General features: G+C 42.8%; 3 protein-coding genes, 3 long non-coding RNA genes and 1 pseudogene across 8 annotated transcripts; 4 read left to right on the top strand and 3 right to left on the bottom strand.

Annotated features, from left to right (window-relative positions):
• Positions 1-1,835: 1,835 nt before the first annotated feature.
• Positions 1,836-5,217, bottom strand: LOC106865639. Of its 2 annotated transcripts, none has more exons than XR_001404959.2 (2): positions 2,325-2,467; positions 1,836-2,167 (listed from the first exon to the last, which is right to left on the bottom strand). It is a non-coding gene; the product is annotated as an uncharacterized LOC106865639 (long non-coding RNA). The 2 variants fall into 2 exon arrangements; XR_002961127.1 differs by lacking the exon at positions 2,325-2,467 and adding an exon at positions 5,083-5,217 and having other exon boundaries at positions 1,903-2,167.
• Positions 2,167-8,522, top strand: LOC104585252. 2 transcript variants are annotated; one of them, XM_024455946.1, is made up of 2 exons: positions 2,167-2,848; positions 8,361-8,522. In XM_024455946.1, exons 1-2 carry the CDS (start codon positions 2,546-2,548, stop codon positions 8,376-8,378), a joined length of 321 nt encoding a protein of 106 aa, XP_024311714.1. In that variant the 5' UTR covers positions 2,167-2,545; the 3' UTR covers positions 8,379-8,522. The 2 variants fall into 2 exon arrangements, with proteins under 2 accessions (XP_024311714.1, XP_024311713.1); XM_024455945.1 differs by lacking the exon at positions 8,361-8,522 and adding an exon at positions 4,914-5,031.
• On the bottom strand, positions 6,093-8,335 carry LOC112268569. Its single transcript, XR_002961126.1, has 2 exons — positions 7,553-8,335; positions 6,093-7,453 (listed from the first exon to the last, which is right to left on the bottom strand). It is a non-coding gene; the product is annotated as an uncharacterized LOC112268569 (long non-coding RNA).
• A 761-nt stretch (positions 8,523-9,283) lies between the features above and the next one.
• LOC112269281 lies at positions 9,284-9,894 on the top strand. Its single transcript, XM_024455701.1, has one exon. The coding sequence runs from the start codon at positions 9,319-9,321 to the stop codon at positions 9,892-9,894; it is 576 nt and encodes a 191-aa protein (XP_024311469.1). The 5' UTR covers positions 9,284-9,318.
• A 340-nt stretch (positions 9,895-10,234) lies between these two features.
• LOC106865497 lies at positions 10,235-11,963 on the bottom strand. Its single transcript, XR_002961128.1, has 2 exons — positions 11,417-11,963; positions 10,235-10,664 (listed from the first exon to the last, which is right to left on the bottom strand). It is a non-coding gene; the product is annotated as an uncharacterized LOC106865497 (long non-coding RNA).
• Positions 11,964-12,886: 923 nt separating this feature from the next.
• Positions 12,887-14,477, top strand: LOC100840994 (annotated as a pseudogene).
• A 3,369-nt stretch (positions 14,478-17,846) lies between these two features.
• LOC100840694 lies at positions 17,847-21,905 on the top strand. The gene has a single exon (XM_003580900.3). It carries the CDS (start codon positions 18,261-18,263, stop codon positions 19,731-19,733), a length of 1,473 nt encoding a protein of 490 aa, XP_003580948.1. The 5' UTR covers positions 17,847-18,260; the 3' UTR covers positions 19,734-21,905.
• The last annotated feature ends 412 nt before the right edge of the window (positions 21,906-22,317 follow it).

Raw genomic sequence — 22,317 nt, 5'->3', positions numbered from 1 at the left:
AGCTAGAATTTTCATATGTGCATATGCGTAGTTGTGAGTTGGTAGCATGCAGTGGTACCTGTCATGGTGGAGCTTCAGATGACTATTTTGCATGCCATATGCCATGCAGGCAGGCCGACATCAAAGTCTCATTGTCTAACATGCATGTAGAGGGTCAGAGATCATGTTTATCCTTGAGCTTAAACATTGTAAAAAGGCTGGCGGTTTTGTTGACAATAGAGGAAATTTGGTTTGTTTTCTTGTTTTGGTGATTTCATATGTGTAATATGCTTCCTGGCAGGGGAAAATAATTTCTTCTAGGATCACGTCATGACATGACAGTCTCGTGAGAACCGGTTCTAAGTTGCTTGTTTGTTGGTTCTTTTTTATAAGAGATGTTTTAACTTTGTCCGATTGCAGATGGTAAACTTCTCAAGATTTTTGAGAACTTTTACACCATCATCTTTTATAGGAAGGTTAACGATGAAACCATCATCTTTTGTTCTACATCGTCCAGCTCTCATCATCTCGCAGCTCCCTGCAGCTTTGGCATGTCTTGTCACCAACAATGAAAGTCAAGAAAAAAATCATGATATCTAGCTATAGCTTTTGTGTACTACAATATGCTCTAGGGACACCAGGTAACGTACATGCATGTTAGTACCCCATTTCGCCAGTATTATGATCGTGACACCATTGATCCCCATTTGCTACTAGCTAGCTATACTAAGATTTTCCTACATGTATACTAGAGGTATAGCAGCTAGATCCTTTTGAATTAATGCGCGTTGATTAGTTTGAGCCAAATATGGAATCATTACAATGTCCACTCTGGGAATGTACTACAGTACTCATTTCCTACGGTTCTAAATAAATGTGGATCTTTTATATGTACATTGACACGGTCTCCAACTTATACAATAATGAAACCGTGATTAACAACGCAATCCTCCACCTTATACAATAATGAAACCGTGATTAACAACGCAATCCTCCACCTTGACGTTGTCTTTGGCCTCTACATTAGACTTTCACCTTGTTTGTGTGATTTTTTTTTAATGAAATGTAGCAGCGCTAATTTCATTTCTTAAGAAGAGGAGAAGTAAACGAAGTATTAAGTAGAGGCCAAAACTGAAAAGAGACTACAGAGACTATAAAGACTAAAACAGCTATACCTAGCAACAAACAGCTTCGGGTGGTCTATTTGCATGATACCGCTGCCTCTCAATCATGTGAAAAAATTAGCTCCTTTGCAGCCCACGAACTTCCAAGCCTGGAGCTCTTCAGCGGCGATAGAGCACAGCGGAGTGGCAGACCTTTGCTTATTCTGCAAAACCTTGAGATTCTGCTCTAGCCAAATATGCCACAAACCCAACATGATAATCACCCCCAGTCTGATTTTACCGACAGTAGATATGCAAGCAAGATCCTCATTAATCCACCGGTCAATTATACCGTCTTGGAAAGAGCTAGGCCGGGCATTGATTGTCAAATTGTAGCCATGAAAGAGGGCAATCTAGAATTGCAAGGAGAAGGAGCAGTGACCAAAGATATGGGCGGCTGTCTGTGTGATTATAGCGGCTATTGGGCCGCTATGTTGGAGGTGCCTCTTTCGTTTTGAGCCGGTGCAGGTCTCATCGAGATTGTATTTCTGTTGGTGGGACACAATGATAAGCGATTTTTGGAGGTTCGTTTTGGTAAAGTTCAGACCATCTCATGCTTTGGTAATTGCTCTGACTCACCCTAACGCTGTCAGAAAAAAAAAAGACTCAACCTACCAGTTTTTTTTTTTGACAGCAGACTCAACCTACCAGTTAATTAGGAAGACAACTCCTAGTTTTGATTAGGAAAAAAACTCAACCAATACTGTTTGCTTCTCTATTTTTACCATTATGAAGAGCAACATCAAGTCAACCTGAACTATGAAGAATCAATGCACAAGTGCAGACAGTTTTCGATTAAAGACTGAAATTAGCACAAAATACGCCACACGTACTGGTCGGCTCTGAAGAACTAAAGGAGCAAATGTACTGACAAACTGGGTGCATAATTAATGACATGCTCGCTGAAAGATTACTGAAGTTTGGAGCTGTCAGCTGTGGTTCTCATCATCACTAACCAACATAGAAAGGCGCATATCGTTTCCTTGCCAATTAGTTGCAGCCCTGCTTTCTCCACTGAAGTTCATCTGGAAATTTCCAAGGTAAAATTGTGCTAGAGTAGTGTGCACATATGTTGGATGACACATTAACTCATATGTAAAACGTAAAGGGGGCCCAAGGAAGGACAAATGCAGAGATGCTTGCATACAAATTTTCTATGGAACAATAATAATCTGGACCTACCTTGAATATTGAAAATACAAGTCAATGGTCCATTCTGCTTGGACAGTTGGCTAGTCTTTGTCACATGTGTCACCCATGAACTCATCACAGTCAATGGTTGAGCCATCGCTGGAGACTTTTATATTTCGGGAAGTCTCTATAAGGATTTGGCAGACAGAGGCAAGTTAATTTGTCCTGAGAGATAGACCAGGAGCAGCTTCTCTTATCGATCCCTCCCGGCCATGGAGGTTGCAATATCTGCAGTTGCAGGTGAACTTGTCAGCCGGTTCATCTCTTTCCTGATGAACAAGTACAATTCCTCCTTGAGCCATGCACAGTCAGAGGAGGAGGGGAAAGTAGTGGAGAGATTGCAGCATCTCCTGATGAGAGCTGGCACTATAGTCGAGGAGGCAGACGCGCGATACATAACCAACTCCAGGATGATGATGCAGCTCAAGATACTCTCGGAGGCCATGTACGCAGGATACCGCGTGCTGGACACCTTGAGGTATCGAACCCTCCAAGAAGGTACAAGGTTCGATGAGGTTAGCATCGACAACTCATCTTGCGGTAGCTTGTATTTAGCCATTCCCTCCAAGCGTTCTCGAACAACAACTCAGAAGGACGATGGTGCCTTCAAAAGCTTAGAAATTGCTGTTGCTAACATGGCAGAATTTGTTGTGCTCCTGGGTGGTTGCGAGCGCATGTCTCGTAGGCCTTATGACGTTTATCTTTACACCGACAACTTCATGTTCGGCCGACATGCTGAGAAGCAAAAGCTTTTGAGCTTCTTGTTTCAGCACAATGACCCTCCTGGTGATATTGCACCGGCCGTTCTTCCGATCATAGGTGGTGCTGCAGTTGGGAAGAAAACCTTGGTTGCTCATGCATGTGGTGACGAAAGGGTTCGCTCACGCTTCTCTTCTGTTTTGCACTTGAATGGGGACAGCCTTTTGAGCCATGGAATGACCATGTTTGGGGTGACAACGTTGGTAGTTATTGAGTTTGCTTCTGACGTAGGCGACGATGACTGGAAGAAGTTTCACTCATTTGTCATAAGAATGGTAGAGGAAGCAAGATCATCATTGTAAGTAGACTTCAAAGATTAGCCCGATTCGGATCGGTGAAACCGATTTTCCCAAGTGCTCTGTCTTACGACGAGTTGAGGTTCCTTTTCAAGGCACTGGCATTCGGAAGTGTAGACCCGACACAACATCCACGGCTAGCACAACTAGCAGATGAATTTGCCAGAGTGTTGCACATTACACAAGGTTCACTTGTCACAACAAATGCTTTCGCGGATGCATTGAGAAGGAACCTCGATGTTCAGTTTTGGAGTTCCATATTGGACAAAAGGATAAGAATGGCTAAAAGAAACCTATCCATATATGGTGTGCACCCAAGCATGCTTATAGAACAAGGCCATCCAGTGGACATAACGGACCTTGCTTTGCATCCGCTTAGCATGAAAGGTTATAACATTAATGTGTCAATCAAGGAGAGACTGCCAAGTGTGACATTTGGGAAACTTCTAACAGATCCTAGTGTTAGACCAAAAGAAGACTTCATTCTAATTTCATGGGAATCGAGGATACCGCCTCATATTTCATTTGCTCATTTGGTAACAAGTTGTGCTCAGGATACACATGAAGGTAGTAATGCCTTGCCAGGGAGGAAGCGACCGGGAGTGCCAATCTAATTTTGATTCAGAATTCGTGTAATGCAACTCTTGTATTTTTTTCTGGTAGGTGTCAACTGAATGTGTTCCCATGACCATGGACAAACTGTTTTAAGGAGTGACTATGTATTCAACTAAATGTATTAGAGATCTCAAGGAAATATAAAATTGTATTTCTAACAGATCCAAAGATTCCTTTGCACTTTTTAGATAACCAACAACATCATTCTCGCACCATTGCACGGGCTCTGATCCATAAAGGAAGGTGAGAAAACTGAACTAAAATAAGAAAAGAATGTTTGTGTAAGTGTTGGGTATGTAAGAACTCTGAAACTTTTCAGCATTCAGAACACACTCTAAATCTGAATCTGGGCAAAATAGGGGACAAAGTGCCGCCTTCACTGAAGGTTTAACGACGGCCCAGGAGTTAGCAAGTATATCCAATGGCATGGTTCTACTCGTCATTTACCGTTTCCTTTGTATCTTTATTCAGCTATTTAAGCTTGGTTCAAACCTTAGTTAATCTTAAGTGAACTGTAACGGACGGGTGACTAATGTGACTGCTGCGGGACTATATAACCCAAGCTCGGGTGAATGAGAATTGAGTTGTTTTGCTATTCTTTACTTTATTGCACTAGAATTAGGCTGCTTTCCCTTGCATATCATCTCAGACCCACCATATCACTACAGCAACATGCATTTAGCAGCATGCACATGTACTGACCAGAGTGTATTTTGATTAGAAGGATAATCAGATTAAATTTACAACTTCTGCTTGATAAGTTGCACATGCCCTGTTTATCCAGCAGAGATGAATACTATAATTCTATGTTAATGATAATGCTCTCGTATATAGGTATTGTTACTTATTTTTCTTTTACTTTTAGCATTGTGCACCCTAAGCAACGACTTTGAATTGCTTTTATGTACAGCTGCTGAGCAAAGGCGATTGACAAAATTCAAAACACACATAGACCTAAATATATGCAGACAGAAATGAATGAGACACAAAATAACAAGCGAAGACATATAGCCATAGCAAACAGTTGGAAAAAGAATACGAGATTCCTAGAGATGGAGGCAGAAATAATAGCAGCTCACCTGTCTTTGCTTGTTGGAAGATGAGGATGCACTAGTCCTCATCAGTGATCCTCTGGATTTCTACATGAGGGATATGGGAGATGAGGTCCCACTCCGGCCCCTCTCCTTTCCTGTAACGCTTCCGCAGCTCAGGACAACGAATGATCTCCAGTTCCTGCAGAGCAGTGAGCCGTTGTATGGAGCTGGGCAAGGATGTAAGGCCAGGACATGTCTCAATCTTAAGCTGTCGAAGAGCAGAGATCTCTCCCAGCCACTCAGGTAGCACCATAAGAGCATCAAAGCAACTTATTTTCAACTCCTGGAGAGACGTGAGGTGCTGCAGTGATGCGGGAAGGCAAGTCAGTTAGGGCAAACCCCAGACGTCGAGGCTACGAAGAGATTGGAGCTTCCCCAGCCATTCCGGCAGTTGTAGGGCATCACAGTAGCCTATTGTAAGATATTGAAGGGAGTTGAGATGCACCATTGACTGAGGAAGGCTGGTAAGACCGGTGCAGCGCCTGATATCTATCATTTGTAAAGAGCCAAGTTTCCCTATCCACTCCGGAAGTATCCAAAGTGAAGCACAGTTCCAGATCATCAGTTGCTGGAGGGAGGCAAAGTTCTGCATGCTCTCTGGCAATCGTGTCAGGTCATTGCAAGAGGAGATTTCCAGTGACCGGAGTGCAGTGAGCTGTTGCAACATCACCCAATCAGATGACGGTACCATCATTCTGACCAGTCTCAGTACCTTGAGAAATGGTAACATGAGTGCATTACTGGTGGAGGCTGAGCAGAACCCTGTTGCTACAGCATCAAGAGGATCAGGGCTACCTGGAGAAAGCAACAATTGCATGTTGCTGCTTGCCAATACTAAGCTCTCCAGTGATGACGGGAAGGATGGCTTCACCTTCATTTTCGAGCATTTGATTATGTGTAATGTGGACATACGAGCCAAAAGTGAGAAACATGGTGAATCTAAGTGGTTTATCTTCCCTTCCAAAGAAACAGAGGAATTGTTTTGCTTCATGGTCTTGCAAAGTGCTGACCTGGATAACAATGAAAGCAAAGTTTTCTAATTCCTGATGGTAGCTGAAGCTTGTTAAGCAAAGCCAGCTCTTGTCCCATGTCAAACTCACAATCACTTCAGTGCCACCACAATTTTGATTGCGGTAGACCATTGTTTTCAGTCAAGTACAACTTTCCATCATCATCCAAATCCTTTATGTACCTACTGTTTTTAATCTCCAGATCCCCGCTCAACATAACTAGATTACAGAGCTCTGACATCCTTGCCTATTCTCTACCATTTCCCATAACAAACAATGTCAACCTTTGAAGCTGAGTTAACTGTCCTATCCCCACAGGCATGCCACACAACTCATCACATCCTTTTAGGTCCAGTTCCTGAAGCCTCCGTAAGTTCACAATGCCATCTGGTAGCCTTGCAATCTTAGTGCTAGAGACCTTAAGAGAACATAACATATACCAATTAAATGAGCTTGGTAAGTGTTGTAGATCGGAACAAAATGATAAATTGAGACTCTTGAGCATTTCAAGCTGGACAACAGAATCTGGAAGTAGCGTGATTCTTGAGCAAGCATTTAGATTGATGCTTTGCAAGTTTTGAGGCATCCTAGATGGAAGTATTTTGATCTCCACACAAGAAACTAGGCACAAGCTACAGAGATTTATCACAATCACAAATTGATTGGGGTAAACTTTCCAGCTTCCAAGCACCCGACAAATCAAGACTTCTCAGCTTCTTCAGCTTACCAATACACTCAGGAAACCTCAAAAGCTCACGACAGTCTATGATATGAAGGGCCTGCAAGTTCCAACAGCATGAGATAGCATCTGGAAGTGTTTCACATTGGAGATCTGACATTCTAAGATACCCAAGAAATTCAAATTTCAGTAAAGATATGGCAGGAGACAGTGATAAAGTATATATATGCTCTAGAATGGCAGTACGGCCATAGTTTGCCCTCTTAATTGGCTTGTCAAATATGAAAACAATATGGCTAACATAAATAGCACGAGCCTTTTTAATTAATTTTCTGTCAATCTTCTTCATGCAATTCGTCAAGCATGTAGTAAATACTTAACCTTTAATTAACGTGAACATTCTAAACAGGAAGGCTCCTAAAATTTTCTCACAAAATCATTGCTCCTAGCTCGCATGTTTTGTGCTCCTATATTCTTCATAAGAAACTATAGATTGAGTAAGAACAAAGGGTATTTGACTGAAGTGATATGTTCATGGCGAAGAGAAGGTGGATAGATTTCTGTTTTATTCACTGAATGTAGTGAAAAACTGAAAATGTAAATAACCAAGGCCATGTGACAGTCTTTGAAGCCACATATTTCATTCTGTCAAACACCTAATTAGAAACTGCAAAAGGAGAAGTGGTCGCAGTTAGTGAAAGCACAATTTACCAAAAAAACATGATAAATAAATAAATAAAAACAGACATGTTCACATTGCACATACATTTCGTTTGTTGGGACTAGTGAGCTTGAGCTGCTCACATAGTATTGCTCATGGTCATGGTAAGGATTCAACAGGGAAGATCCAACACATTCAGGACAATGGTAGCCTTTTGCAAGAGCCTGGCAGGAGTTAGAACTGGGGTACTTCGTGTCCCACCAGTCACCACTCACCTGGTCCCAGCATTTTGACAGGTTGCTGAGCCAGCGACTAGTCGGGTCTACTGTCCGCCTGTCCGGTGCGAAACTGCAGCATCTTGTGCTGCCCTACGGTGCAGACACCCTCCTTGAGCTTTGTGCCATGATCATCCTGCGAGGTTGCCAGGCCCAGACCAGCAGAAAGAAATAAGTGACCACCCAACATTTTATCTAACAGCATGTACACGTAGTAGCGCGAACATTTTTTTTCTGGATTTCGCTAGTCCACTCTGAAACCAATCACAAAAGCCACTTTGTTTGTGCCATGCCGTTCGAGAACAATTTCATGTAGGAAGACAACTCCTAGTTCTGAATAGGACAGAAAACAAAACAAAATTGTCATCCAAGTTACATCATACTAGTAGTTTCCCTTCCCATTTTTAACATCGTGAAGACCAACATCAGGTCAAGCCCGAACTATTAAGAACCAATGCACAAAGTGCAAGTTTTTGATTAAAAACTGAAGTAGCACAAAGCAAGGTACAAACAGACTTGAATACACTTCATCATGATTGAGTTCTCAAGACCCAAAGGAGTAGATGTACAAACAAACTGTTTGTTGATGATACAAGAGTAAATCCATATGCCAATTTATGCCTTTTTGTATTAAACAGGTGCACGAGGCTAGTTGAGAGGAATATCTCCATGTTTGGTGAGCATCCAAAACTATGTCTTGACTCTTGAGAGACGTCTACTCTACAAATAGATCAGAGGGATTTTGTTTTGCGCTTGGCTTCATTACTGAAGTTCATATGTAATAGTCCAAACAATGGCCTGAAAGGTGGCATTTACAAAACTATTGGTAAATGCTACGCTAAATATGGGATTCACTCTAGTGACATTTCAGTACGGATTCTTCCATACACTTCATCTGATAACATTGTTTCAAGTTATGATCAAGATACTCCTCTTCCCTGGAACGAAGCATCGATGAGTGCCTTTCTAATCTTATTAAGCATGCATTATGTGTGTAATCTAGTAGGTGTTATATGTTAATCTTACAGCAAGATTCCCTCTGACTCTGAGTGAAAGAATTTTGTACAAGCATCTGATACCAGCATTTCAGAATGTTGATCACCATATGTTGGCGCTAAATGTGATTGACTATTATTTTCATCTCTATTTACTTTTATTGTATCAGCTAAAATATTGCAAGGAAAAAATGCATTAGATTTAAACTTTGCTAGAGTGCACATATATGATATATCAGATGCCATGTGAAAAGGAGTACAACAACAGACAAATGCAAAGACAATTAAATATGCATACACTTTGGTATGGGGCAATATTTTCTTCAAAACATCTATGGAGGAATAATTAATTTGGACCTACCATGACTTAAAAATACTAGTGCATTTTTTCATGTGTGGAGAGTTGGCTTGTCCTTGTCACATGTTTGGACATTTAAACAAGCAAGTGTCTGTGTGTCATCAACCCTTGAACTCGTTTCAGTTGATTTAGTCAGCACTGGAAAGTTTTCTATTTAAGAGCCTCGGTAAGACTTGGCAGATCAAGGCCAGTTAATTTATCCAGACAGACTGACGACTGACCAGCAGCTTCCCTTGTCAATCCATGGAGCTTCTCATATCTGCAGTTACAGGTGAACTTGTGAGCCGTTTCATCTCTTTCCTGGTGAATAAGTACCAATCCTCCTTGAGCCATGCACAATCAGAGGAGGAGAAGGTGGTGTTGGAGAGGTTGCAGCATCTCCTGATGAGAGCTGGCACCATCGTTGAGGAGGCGGACACGCGATACATAACCAACTCCAGGATGATGGTGCAGCTCAAGACGCTCTCGGAGGCCATGTACAGAGGATATTGCATGCTGGACACCTCGAGGTACCGAGCCCTCCAAGACGGTGCAGGCTTCGACGAGGTCAGCAGCAATACTAAATCATGTAGCAGCAGCTTGTATTTGCCCAAGCGTTCTCGAACAATAACTGATAAGGCCACACGCCTCGAGTCACATGGTGCCTTGGAAAGCTTAGAAATTGCTGTTGCTAATATGGCAGAATTTGTTGTGCTTTTGGGTGGATGTGAGCGCATGTCTCGTAGGCCCTATGACATATATGTTTGCGGATGCATTGAGAAGGAACCTCGATGTTCAGTTTTGGAGTTCCATATTGGACAAAAAGATAAGAATGGCTAAAAGAAATCTCTCCGTATACGGTGTGCACCCAACCACGCTTATAGAACAAGGCCATCCAGTGGACATTACAGACTTCGCTGCACATCCACTTAGCATGACACGCTATACAATTAATGTTTCAGTCAAGGAGGAATTGCCGAGTGCGAAATTTGGGGAACTTCTAACAGATCCTAGCGTGAGACCAAAACAAGACTTCATTCTGATTTCATGGGAATCAAGAGTGGCTCCTCATAATTCATTTGCTTATTTGGTTACAAGTCGTGCTCAGGATACACATGAAGGTAGTAATGCCTTGCCAGGGAGAAAGCGACGGGTAGTGGCAATCTAGTTTTCTTTTCTCTCAAAACTCATGTATTGTAACTATTGTTGTATTTTTTTTTATACATGGAAAAATGCTATGTTCACGGGGCCATGGACAAACCGTCTTTAGGAGTGATTATGTAACATTCAAGAAAATTTATTAAAGATCTCAATTAAAGTCAAAACGTATGTTATATGAGTTCCAAAAATCCCCTGGCATTTCTTAGATGATCCAACAACCCCCCGGCAGTTCTTAGATAACCAACAACATCATCTAGCTAAAGTGGAAGTCCCTGCAGAGCACCGCGGTGGCACACGTCATTGCCGGCGATGCTCCCGTATGAGGCCTTGAGGTACGCGTAATCAACCTAGGCTCTTCCTCTCCCTCAACAAATTTCGCCGTCGGAGACCACCAATGCCCTAGACGAGGTGCGACGGGACGGGGCGACTCCACCTGATTGCGGTGTGGCCTGGGGCAGGAGGTTTGCTGATTATCAGGGGAGAAATGATTGATTCTTCCATGATTATCAGTTGGTTTCATTGGTATAGAAACATTTGTAGACAAAATACATCTTCAGGATACTTGTTCTCATTTTGATTGAAATTTTCTATTCCATGTAGCACATACTTAACTATGAATTAACCTGAACATTTTAAACAGGAAGGCTCCTACAATTTGGTCACTAAATCATTGCTCCTAGCTAGCTTGTTAATGGACATTTTGTGCTCTTATATTCTTCATAAGAAACCATAGCTTAATTGAGTAAGAACAAAGGGTGCTTGACTGAACTGAAATGTTCACGGTGAAGAGATTTCTTGTTTTATTCACCGAATGCATTTAAAATGTAAATAACCAACGCCATGCGACAGCCTTTGAAGCCATATATACACCGGCATCTTATATTTGTTTGCTCGGCGCATACATACAGGAGTTGTATGCTCGGCCAAATGTATTTTGCATACGTATCTTTGAACAGTGAGAGGTCATTTTTCTTCAATATGCAAGAGAAGAAAAAAAACTACACAAGCAGTGAGAGGATTGGTGCTAATCTGCAGGTGTCAGCTCAATGTAACTGTATTAGAGGTATGGTATTTCTCTTGCACATTTGAACATGCGACTTGAAATGCAGTGGCATTTTTCACTCTGAATTTTCAGGTACGCGAGCAGTATGGTATGGGACTAAACTGCTTTCAGCAGGCGCAGGTTTGTGGTCTTACTTACCCAAGCCCTGCCGGCGCGCCGTCCCGCTCCCGGACCGCCGCCGCTCAGGTGGCCGGGCAAGGACGTCGCCGCCAGCCGTTGCGCGCGACCTCGATGCTCTCCCATCGCGCCGCCGCCAGCCCGCCATTGGTTGGTTGGCTATCGACTTCGAGCTCTGCACCCCACGGCCGCTGGAAACAAATACGGCTAGAGATTTGGAAGGAGGAGAAGAGTTGCAGCTTTCACGATTTGGTCGGAGAAGGGAAGGCGGGGGGCGGTGGCTCCGGCGAGGGAGGGAGACCGGAGAAGTCTGCGGAAGGGGGGAATTCGTTCTTCTTTCGAGGGATTGGGAAAGTGCTGAGGGCTCGATATCGCTGGGTGGGGGCGAGACGAGAAGGCCTAGGATCTCCAGTTGGGCCGTGAATATTAATTCTTTCGGAAAGTTGCCCAGTTGGTCTGCTGGAGAACTCCGAGACGGATTATATTCATTACACAGTTGACCGTTGACTAATCTGGCCTGGGTCTCTCCTTCCTTTCCGCCGGCGGCGTAATCTCGTCCTATAAACAATCACGGCTCACTCTGTAATGTCCACTGGATGGCCTTGTCCCGAAAAAAAATGGCGTTCTGACTTCTGACTACTGCAGTTTGATTTTGGGCCGCAACGAGAAACGAATTGATGACAAGAATTTAGGAATGTAGCAAGTAAATTTGACTCATCCTACCTGCTGACCTAAACCTTAAGAAAAAAAAAAGACCCATCCTACCTGCTGTCAAAATAAAATAAAATACTCAACCTACCTGTTGATTAGGAAGACAACTACTCCCTCCGTCCCATATTAAGTGACTTTCTATTACATGTATCTAGACGCTTTTTAGACATAGATACATTTATATTTGGACAAATTTGAGTCACTTAATATGAGAGTACTAGTTCCGATAAAAGACTCAACCAATACAGTAGTATTTGTTTTTTTCCACTTTCAAGCCTGAACAAAGGCTTCTGAAGAACCAAAGGAGCAAATGTACTAAGAAACTGGGTAACTAATTAATTACATGTTCTCTGAAAGATTACTGAAGTATGGAGCTGTCAGCTGTGGTTCTCGTCATCACTAACCAAGATAGAAAGGCGCATATCGTTTCCTTGCCAATGAGTTGCAGCACTGCTTTCTCCACTGAAGTTCATCTGGAAAAGGCCCAAACAGTTTCCAAAGGTAGATTTTTGCTAGAGTAGTGTGCAGATATATTGGATGACATTCACTCATATATAAAATGTAAAGGGGAGTCCAAGGAAAGACAAATGCAGAGATGATTGCATACACGTTTTCTCAGGAGCAATAATAATCTGGACCTACCTTGAATATAGAAAATACTAGTCAACGTTCGATTCTGCTTGGAGAATTGGATTGTCCTTGTCACTTGTTTTGACGTTTAGACAAGTCCTCGTCATATGTTTGGACGTTCAGACAAGTATCCATGTGTCGCCCATGAAGTCGTCGCAGTCAACTCACCGCTGGAGAATTTCTATTCAGCGAGGAGTCTCTGTACTAATATGTTGTATTCTGCCAGTTAATTTGCTCAGAGAGACAGACCAGCAGCTTCCCTCATCAATCCAGGCCATGGAGGTTGCCATATCTGCAGTTGCAGGCGAACTCGTCAGCCGGTTCATCTCCTTCCTGATTAACAAGTACAATTCCTCGAGCCATGCACAGTTAGAGGAGGGCACAGTAAAGTAGAGGTTGCAGCACCTACCTGATGAGAGCTGGAACCATCGTCAAGGAGGCAGATGCGCGATACATAACCAATTCCGGGATGATGATGCAGCTCAAGATGCTCTCAGAGGCCATGTATGCAGGATACTGCCTGCTGGACACCTTGAGGTACCGAACCCTCCATGACAGTACAGGCTTCGATGGGGTTAGCATCAATGACTCATCTTCCAGTAGCTTGTATTTAGCCATTCCCCTCAAGCGGTCTCAGAAAACAACTCAGAAGGACGATAGTGCCTTGGAAAGCTTAGAAATTGCTGTCGCTAACATGGCAGAATTTGTTGTGCTTCTGGATGGTTGCGAGCGCATGTCTCGTAGGCCTTACGACCTTTATCTTTACACCGACAACTTCATGTTTGGCCGACATGCTGAGAAGCAAAAGCTTTTGAGCTTCTTGTTGCAGCACAATGACCCTCCAGCTGGTGATCATGCACCAGCCATTCTTCCAATCATAGGTGGTGCCGCAGTTGGGAAGAAAACATTGGTTGCTCAAGCGTGTGGCGACGAAAGGGTTCGCTCAGGCTTCTCATCTGTTTTGCACTTGAATGGTGACAGCCTTTTGAGCCATTGAAGGATCATGTCTGGTACGACGATGTTGGTAGTTATTGAGTTTGCTTCTGATGTAGGCAACGATGACTGGAAGAAGTTTCACTCATTTATCGTAAGAATGGGCAGAGGAAGCAAGATCATCATCATAAGTAGACTTGAAAGATTAGCCCGATTTGGATCAGTGAAACCGATTTTCCTAGGTGTTATGTCTTACGACGAGTTGAGGTACCTTTTGAAGACACTGGCATTCGGAAGCGCTGACCCGGCAAAACATCCACGGCTAGTACAAATAGCAGATGAATTTGCCAAGGTGTTGCACAGCGCGCAAGGTTCACTTGTCTCAACCAATACATTCGCGGATGTGTTGAGAACGAACCTTGATGTTCAGTTTTGGCGTTGCGTATTGGACAAGGGGATAAGAATGGTTAAAAGAAACCTCTCCATATACGGTGTGCACCCAACCACGCTTATACAACAAGGCCATCCAGTGGACATTACAGACTTTGCTTCTCATCCACTTAGCATGACACGTTATACAATTAATGTTTCAATCAAGGAGGAATTGCCAAGTGTGACATTTGGGCAACTTCTAACAGATCCTAGTGTTAGACCAAAACAAGACTTCATTCTAATTTCATGGGTATCAAGGATGGCCCCTCACAATTCATTTGCTCGTTTGGTTACAAGTCATGCTCAGGGTAGGCATGAAGGTAGTAATGCCTTGCCAGGGAGGAAGCGGCGAGGAGTGCCAATCTAATTTTGTTTTTTGAATTCGTGCAGTGTAACTCTCGTATTTTATTTTATTTGGTAGATGTCAAACGGATGTGTTCACTGTTCACGTGGCCATGGACAAACTGTTTTAAGGAGTGATTATATAGAGATCACAATGAAAAATAAAATTGTATTTCTATCAGATCCAAAGACTCCCCTGCACTTTTTAGATCACTAACAACATCATCTCGCACCATTGCACGGATTCCAACCCATATAGGAAGGTGAGAAATTGAACTGAAATAAGAAAATAATGTTTGTTTGAGTGTTGGGTATGTAAGGACTCTGAAACTGAAACACCTCTTTGTGTGGTGGTAGAGTCGTGGGTGCATGACTTCACCCATCAGAATTATATTTTAGGGGTTTTCTCTATGATATTTTCCTAAAAACAAGGACTCTGAATCTTTTTAGCATTCAGAACACAGCCACACACTCTAAAACTGAAGCTGGACAAAACAGGAGACACAGTGTCATTGGCTTCGTTGTCTTCTTTCAAGGTTCATCACCAGCTCTGGGTGGACAAGTATATCCAGTGGTGTCATTTACTATTTCCTTAGTGCCTTTAATTGGCTATTTACACTCAGTTTAAGCCTCTGTTAATCTTAACAGAACTGTAACAGTCAGGTGATCGGGTGAAGGAGATTATGAGAATTTAACCCTTTTTTACCGTTCTTTACATTCTTGCACCATAAGTAGCATAATTTCCCTTATATCCTCATCCCAGTTCCACCATATCGTTACAGCAACATGCATTTCGCAGCATGTACATGTGCTGGCTGGAGAGGTATTTTGATTATAAGGATAAATAGTACCAAATGCTGCTTGATAAGTTGCACATGCCCAGTTTCTCCATAAGAGATGAATACTACTACTACATTAATTACATTTAACTCAGCATTTTCTCTTATAGTTGTAATATCAAGGCACATGAAAAAAGGGAATTAAAACTTCTGATAAACAAAGGAACCTTATCTTGATGATAATGCTCCAGCATATAGTTACTGTTACCCAGTTTTCTTTTGCTTTTAGCATCATGTATCCTAAGCAAAGACTTCGAATTGTTTGTACAAACAACTGCTGAGGAAAGACAATTGACGAAATTCAAAGCACACATAGAACTAAAATATATGCAGACAAAATGAGTTGAGAAAACAAAATAACAAGCCAAGACATATACCCATAGCAAATAGTCGGAAAGAGAACATGAGATTCATAGAGATGGAGGAAGAAATAAATAGGAGCTCACTTGTCTTTGCTTGTTGGAAGATGAGGATGCACTAGTCCTCATCAATGATCCTCTGGATGTCCACATGAGGGATATGGGAGATGAGGTCCCAGTCCAGCCCCTCTCCTTTCCTATAATGCTTCCGCAGCCTGGGACAACGAATGACCTCCAGTTCTTGCAGAGCAGTGAGCCATTGTATGGAGCTGGGCAAGGATGTAAGGCCAGGAGATCTCTCCTAGCCACTCGGGTAGCACCATAAGAGCATCAAAGCAACTTATCTTCAACTCCTGGATAGAGGTCAGGTGCTGCAGTGATGCGGGGAGGCAAGTCAGTTTGGGCAAACCCCAGACGTCACTCCGGGAGTTCTAGGACATCACAGTAGCCTATTGTAGATATTGGATGAATTTGAGGTGCATCATTGACCGAGAAAGGCTGCTAAGACTGGTGCAGCTCCTGATATCTATCAGTTGTAAAGAGCCGAGTTCTCTATCCCCTCTGGAAGTATCCGAAGCCAAGCGCAGTTCCAGATTTTCAGTTGCTGGAGGACCATGGACTTACTCTGAAACTTCTAAACATTCAGAACACATTCTAAATCTGAAAATGGAGAAAACAGGAAGTAAAGTGTCAGTTGCTTCGCCACCTTCACTCAAGGTTCATCGTTGGCTCAGGAGTGACCAAGTGTATCCAATGGCGTGATTCTATTTGACATTTACCTTTGTAAACCTTAAGTGAATTGAACTGCCAAGTGCCTAATGTGACAGTTGTGGGAGTATATAACCTACGAAGTGCCTAATGCTAGGGTGAATGAAAAGAAAGAAAAAATAACCTTTTTTTTTTCTATTCTTACTCTCTTGCACTAAAAGTAGCCTGCTTTCCCTAGGTACCCTCATTCCAGATCCATCATATCGCTAGTGAAACATGCATTTAGTGGCATGTAAGTGTAGTGGCAGGATCATATTTTGATTATAAGGATACAAAATTACCAAGTGGAAACGGCCCAACATCTCCTTCTTGATTGCACATTCTCGAGGGAGATCTGGGGTTTGATCTCTGGCTGGGCCGGGCAGAACCTTCTCAACCCTGCGTCTTGGCCGGGCTTTGACACCGTTCTGTGCTGGTGGCTTGGCCGGGTGGAGGCGGCGAAGCCCCTTGGTAAACCGGCCAGGAAGCTCATTGCCTCCCTTCTCCTGCTTTCATTATGGGAGATTTGGAAGGAGAGAAACCGGCGCACTTTCTAGTTCAAGCTTCTTCGTCCATCGGCTGTTCTGCTCCTCATCAAGGCTGAGGCTGCCCTTTGGGATCTTGCAGGTGCTGGGCTCGGTGAGCTTGTCTCCGGTGACGACGACGTTCCTTAGGTCGTGGGCGCTCCTGTAATCTTTGTACCTAAACCCTGGCCCCCCCTCTTGTCTTTTGTTTCCGTGTTCGTAACTTCCCAGGTTGATTCTCTCAACCCCTCTATTGACAATAAATAACTCGCTGCGGCTGTTTCGTTAATTTTTTTTTACCAAGTGCTGCACATGTTCAGTACAGTTAACTTAGTGGTTTCTGTTATATTTATAATAATATCAAGGCATGTGGGAAAAGAGAAATAAACTTCTGATAAACAAAAGGAACTGTCTATTGATGACGATATTGTCTTATGTAGTGAAATATCATGCTCGGCCAAGGTATAGCTTCTTAACACAGTACTACAATGGAATGCATGATGATAGTGTTCTTTTCTTCTTTGTCATGTGTTGGTTTCTATTTCCTTTTTTCTTTATTTTAGCATTATGTATTATAAGCAATGACCTTGAATTGTTTGTATGTGTATCTTCTAAGCAAAGGAGATTGAAAAAATATAGAGCATGCATGGGCCTAGAATAGATGCAGACAAAATGAATGAGAAAATAAAATACTCCCTCCGATTCATAATAAGTGTTGCTGATTTAGTACAAAATTGCAATAAATGAGTGACAATTATTATGGATGGAGGGAGTAACAAGCTAAGACAGCAAAGAGTTCGAAGAGCTGAGATTTATAGAGGCAGAAATAAATATTGGCTCACCTGTCTGCTTGTTCTCGAAGATGAGGATGTAACAGCCTAGTAGTGTTCATGAGTGATGCTTTGGATGTCTACATGGAGGATATGGGAGATGATGTCTCAGTCTTGCCACTCCCTCACATATAAAATGTTCAATGAGTCCAACAAAAGACCGATGCAAAAAAGAATTAATTTGGACCTACCTACCGTGAATATAAAAGATACGAGCCAATTTTTAAGGGTGCTTGGACAGTTGCCTTATCGTGCTCACATGTTTGCGTTAAGAACACAATTTATGTATCTCATAGGGCACTAGGCCAGCATATCGTACCGATACAGGTACTGTATAAGAGATACACGGTACCGTAAAATGTGTCACCTACCCCTTGAACTCGTCTCTGTCAACGGTTTAGTAGTTTGTCTCTGAAGACTTTTCTATTTGGCCAAGAGCCTCCACATTTTGGTTTATTTGTGCCCGTGTGGCCAGGCCCAGAGAGATTGACCAGGAGCTTTCCTCATCCATCCTGGCCATGGAGATTGCCATATCTGCAGTTGCAGGTGAACTCGTGAGCCAGTTCATCTCCATCCTGATGAACAAGTACCACAACTCACTGAGACATACACAATCAGAGGAGAAGGTGGTGGAGCTGGAGAGGTTGCAGCACCTCCTGATGAGAGCTTCCACCATCATCGAGGAGGCAGACGCTCGATACATAACCAACTCCGGGATGATGATGCAGCTCAAGACGCTTGCAGAGGCCATGTACAGAGGATACCGCGTGCTGGATAACTCGAGGTATGGAGCCCTCCAAGACGGTGCAGGCTTCGACGAGGTCAGCAGCAATAACTCATCTAGCAGCAGCTTATATTTAGCCAAGCGTTCTCGAACAACAACTGATAAGGCCACGCGCCTCGAGTCACATGGTGCCTTGGAAAGCTTAGAAATCGCTGTTGCTAATATGGCAGAATTTGTTGTGCTTTTGGGTGGATGCGAGCGGATGTCTCGTAGGCCTTACGACGTTTATCTCTACAGTGACAACTTCATGTTCGGCCGATATGCCGAGAAGCAAAAGCTCTTGAGCTTTTTGTTGCAGCACAACGATCCTCCAGCTGGTGATCATGCACTGGCCATTCTTCCAATCATAGGTGCTGCTGCAGTTGGGAAGAAAACTTTGGTTGCTTATGTGTGTGGCGACGAAAGGGTCCGCTCACGCTTCTCAACTATTTTGCACTTGAATGGAGACAACCTTATGAGTATACTTGACGACCATGGAAGGATCACATTTGGGATGGTGTTGGTAGTTATTGAGTTTGCTTCTGATGTATGTGACGATGATTGGAGAAAGTTTCTCTCATTTGTCATAAGAATGGGAAGAGGGAGCAAGATCATCATCGTAAGTAGAATTACAAGATTATCCCGATTTGGATCAGTGAAACCGATTTTCCTAAGTGTTCTGTCTTACGATGAGTTGAGGTACCTTTTCAAGACGCTGGCATTCGGAAGCACCGACCCAGCACAACATCCACAACTAGTACAAATAGCAGATGAATTTGCCAAGGTGTTGCACAGCACACAAGGTTCACTTGTCTCTACCAATACATTCGCGGATGTATTGAGAAACAACCTTGATATTCAGTTTTGGTGTTGCATATTGGACAAGGGGATAAGAATGGTTAAAAGAAACCTCTCCATATACGGTGTGCACCCAACCACGCTTATACAGCAAGGCCATCCAGTGGACATTACAGACTTTGCTTCCCATTCACTTAGCATGACACGCTATACAATTAATGTTTCAATCAAGGAGGAATTGCCAAGCGTGACATTAGGGGAACTTCTAACTGATCCTAGCGTCAGACCAAAACAAGACTTCATTCTAATTTCATGGGTATCAAGGATGGCCCCTCACAATTCATTTGCTCATTTGGTTACAGGTCATGCTCAGGATAGACATGAAGGTAGGGCCTTGGCAGGGAGAAAGCGACGAGGGGTGGCAATCTAGTTTTCTCTCAAAACTCGTGTAATGTAACTATTGTTGTATTTATTTTATACCATTCAACTAAATTTATTAGAGATCTCAGTATCGTTGCTTGTTATGGATCGGAACGAGTATGCTATATCAAATCGAACAACCCCCCTTCACTTCTTAGATAACCAACAAAATCATCTAAAGTGGCAGTCCGCAGTCCCTACTACGTACTTTCAGTAGCTCTAACTAGCTAGCCTGAACATGGTGGCTAACTAATGAAACCGAAATTAAACTAACAAGAAAGAGGTCTACGCATCATCAATTCATCCGCATAGTTCTCCTATGTCTTTTTGTTACTGTTTATACCATGTTAGCGTACAAGCTTGCAATCGACAGACCAACAGTGTACTATAAGTGTAACTCCATGCTACCATTTCCTCCAATCAAGCAATGCTGTTTATAAAAGAGGATGAAGCTCTGCGTTGTAATTGTGCATTTGTGCTGTGTTGTGGACATGTTGCCACGCTCATTGGGCCGCAGTTGGAGGTGTGACGGGGCGACTCCACCTGGGTGTTGTGCCTAGAAATGGAAATGATTGATGAAGTTGTTCGCTGATTATCAGTGGAGAAAAAGGTCCTCTGGGATCCATGGAGTCCCCCTAGTGCTCGTTCAGTAGCCAAGTTAACAGGTTGATAGAACAATGACACCACCGTCTTCCCCTCTTCCATGCATGTCCCAACGCCATGAGCCGTATTTGAACCTGTTTGGCAGTTAGTGGGCTGTGTAGTTGGCCCATGTGGCCATATGCCGATATGTACCTGTTATGTATATTCCCACTAAAGAGAACCCTAGAAACTTAGAGAGAACAGAAGGTTAGCCTCCATCTCTTCTTTCTACATTGTGTCAGAGAAATTTGAAAACAGATGTGCCAAAGGCATCGTGAATTGGTGGAACGTTGCCTTGACACACTGTTTGTTCATATAGTTTTTTGGAAATTTAAGAACATTTTGTCCGAGTTGATTTCGTTTTAGTAAGAACAATGAGGAAAAAAAAATCTCTGATCAAATTATTGAAAACCTGAAAAGACTAGAGAAACTGGAACCAGAGTGGTGCGCCACAGTGAGTCAGCACGGGGAACCCTCGGCAGCGGGTACCCAGCGCTTGGTGCTCCCTTTATTTTCTCCGCGCTATCGTCTGTCGAGTGCGGATGTCGTTTCCTTGGAGTGATATCTTAATGTTTACTTGGAATTCTTATAATTAAAATATTGTTTGTACACTGAGATGGTTATCTAATTGCCTTGTGCATATACATATTGCTTAGATGAAATATTTAGGTATGCCACAAAATTACCTTTGCGTATTGCAAAACTGCAGATACTAAGACGATGGAGGCACAGATGGAGTAAATCAGCGAAGGAAACTCGACCAGAATACCAACAACAAGTAACTAAGGGTATTGAAATAGCGCTACTATGCCAGAAGCATGACCCCTATAAACGACCTTTTATATCAGAAATAATGAGCAAATTTGATGAAATGGAAAGTACGTATAATCACAGTAGGAATGCCAATGACTCGACAGTTTTCCAGGTATAATATAGTCTGATATATGTGCTTTCCTAGAATCTCAAGGACCCTAACCATATGTATACAGACGGTTTTATATATACTTCTGCGTGTAACGGAAATTAAGCATATATACTTTGATATTCTCTAATGAATTAACCCAGATACTCGTGTATTTTCCATCGAAGTATTGAAAACATTCCATTAGTGATTAGGGCACCTCGAATCTGGCGCTTGGAAAGCAAAACAAAATGTACTTTTCTTGCCACGTAAGATAGAAAAAGTGCAAATTTCTTTAGCACTTGCGTACGTATACATGCATGTATAGGAATAAAGGTAATGGCGTAATGCATCTTGATTTTGTTTCCTCGCAAGCATGCAGATAAATCCGCCTCATTGGGAGGATGACATGCTTGTGGTTGAGCCGCTGGAACTACAGTTTGCTAATCCTGAGCACAACGAGAAGCAGCAGAAACTATCATGTTCAGTTGAGCTAAGCAATGATTGTCTCAAGAAAAGGGAAGAGTTATGCTCCCTCCGTTCATAAAGATTGACGTAGTTTTGAACTAGCAACGGACGGAGTATTGAAGAGTTGATTTGTATGGCAGCAGGGACGAGGCCAACGCCAATGCCTATGGAACCTGGGACCGGGAGAGTGCAGCTGGCAATCAAGGAGAATCAGGGGGAGCAGCTAGTAAGTGTAAAAGACACATGCGTTGCTTAAGTAGGACTCACTTTCTATAAAGTTTTAGAAAATTAATACTGTAGATTCACAATTGGGAGGTCCTTGCAAACAAGAACTTTATATGGATAAGCAAACGTGTCAAATTTGTGTTTGTAGGTCATCAACTCCGGAAGCAATGTAAGCATAAGGTCAAATTCGAATAGGTTTATTTCTGGTTCATACCTAGTTCTAGTCGGTTTAGGAGTTGTACAGGGGAATCAACGAGTTGGTCTCCTAGTCGTATTCAGTTAGGCTGTTAGATGTTGAGTCGGACTGGCCTCTGGCCGTGTATAAGTACGGGCATACGGTGCCTTGTTATCCTAATCC

The sequence above is a fragment of the Brachypodium distachyon genome, chromosome 5 (assembly GCF_000005505.3).
Source record: "Brachypodium distachyon strain Bd21 chromosome 5, Brachypodium_distachyon_v3.0, whole genome shotgun sequence".
NCBI classification, from domain to species: Eukaryota; Viridiplantae; Streptophyta; class Magnoliopsida; order Poales; family Poaceae; genus Brachypodium; species Brachypodium distachyon.
Note: the sequence above shows the minus strand (reverse complement) of the source record. Positions and strands in the feature narration are given on the sequence as shown.

Coding starts and splice junctions, on each gene's coding strand:
- LOC104585252 (XM_024455945.1), top strand. CDS start 2,546: ATGGAGGTTGCAATATCTGCAGTTGCAGGTGAACTTGTCAGCCGGTTC. Junction 2,849..4,913: donor AAGGTACAAGGTTCGATGAG/GTTAGCATCGAC, acceptor TTTTATGTACAG/CTGCTGAGCAAAGGCGATTG.
- LOC112269281 (XM_024455701.1), top strand. CDS start 9,319: ATGGAGCTTCTCATATCTGCAGTTACAGGTGAACTTGTGAGCCGTTTC.
- LOC100840694 (XM_003580900.3), top strand. CDS start 18,261: ATGGAGATTGCCATATCTGCAGTTGCAGGTGAACTCGTGAGCCAGTTC.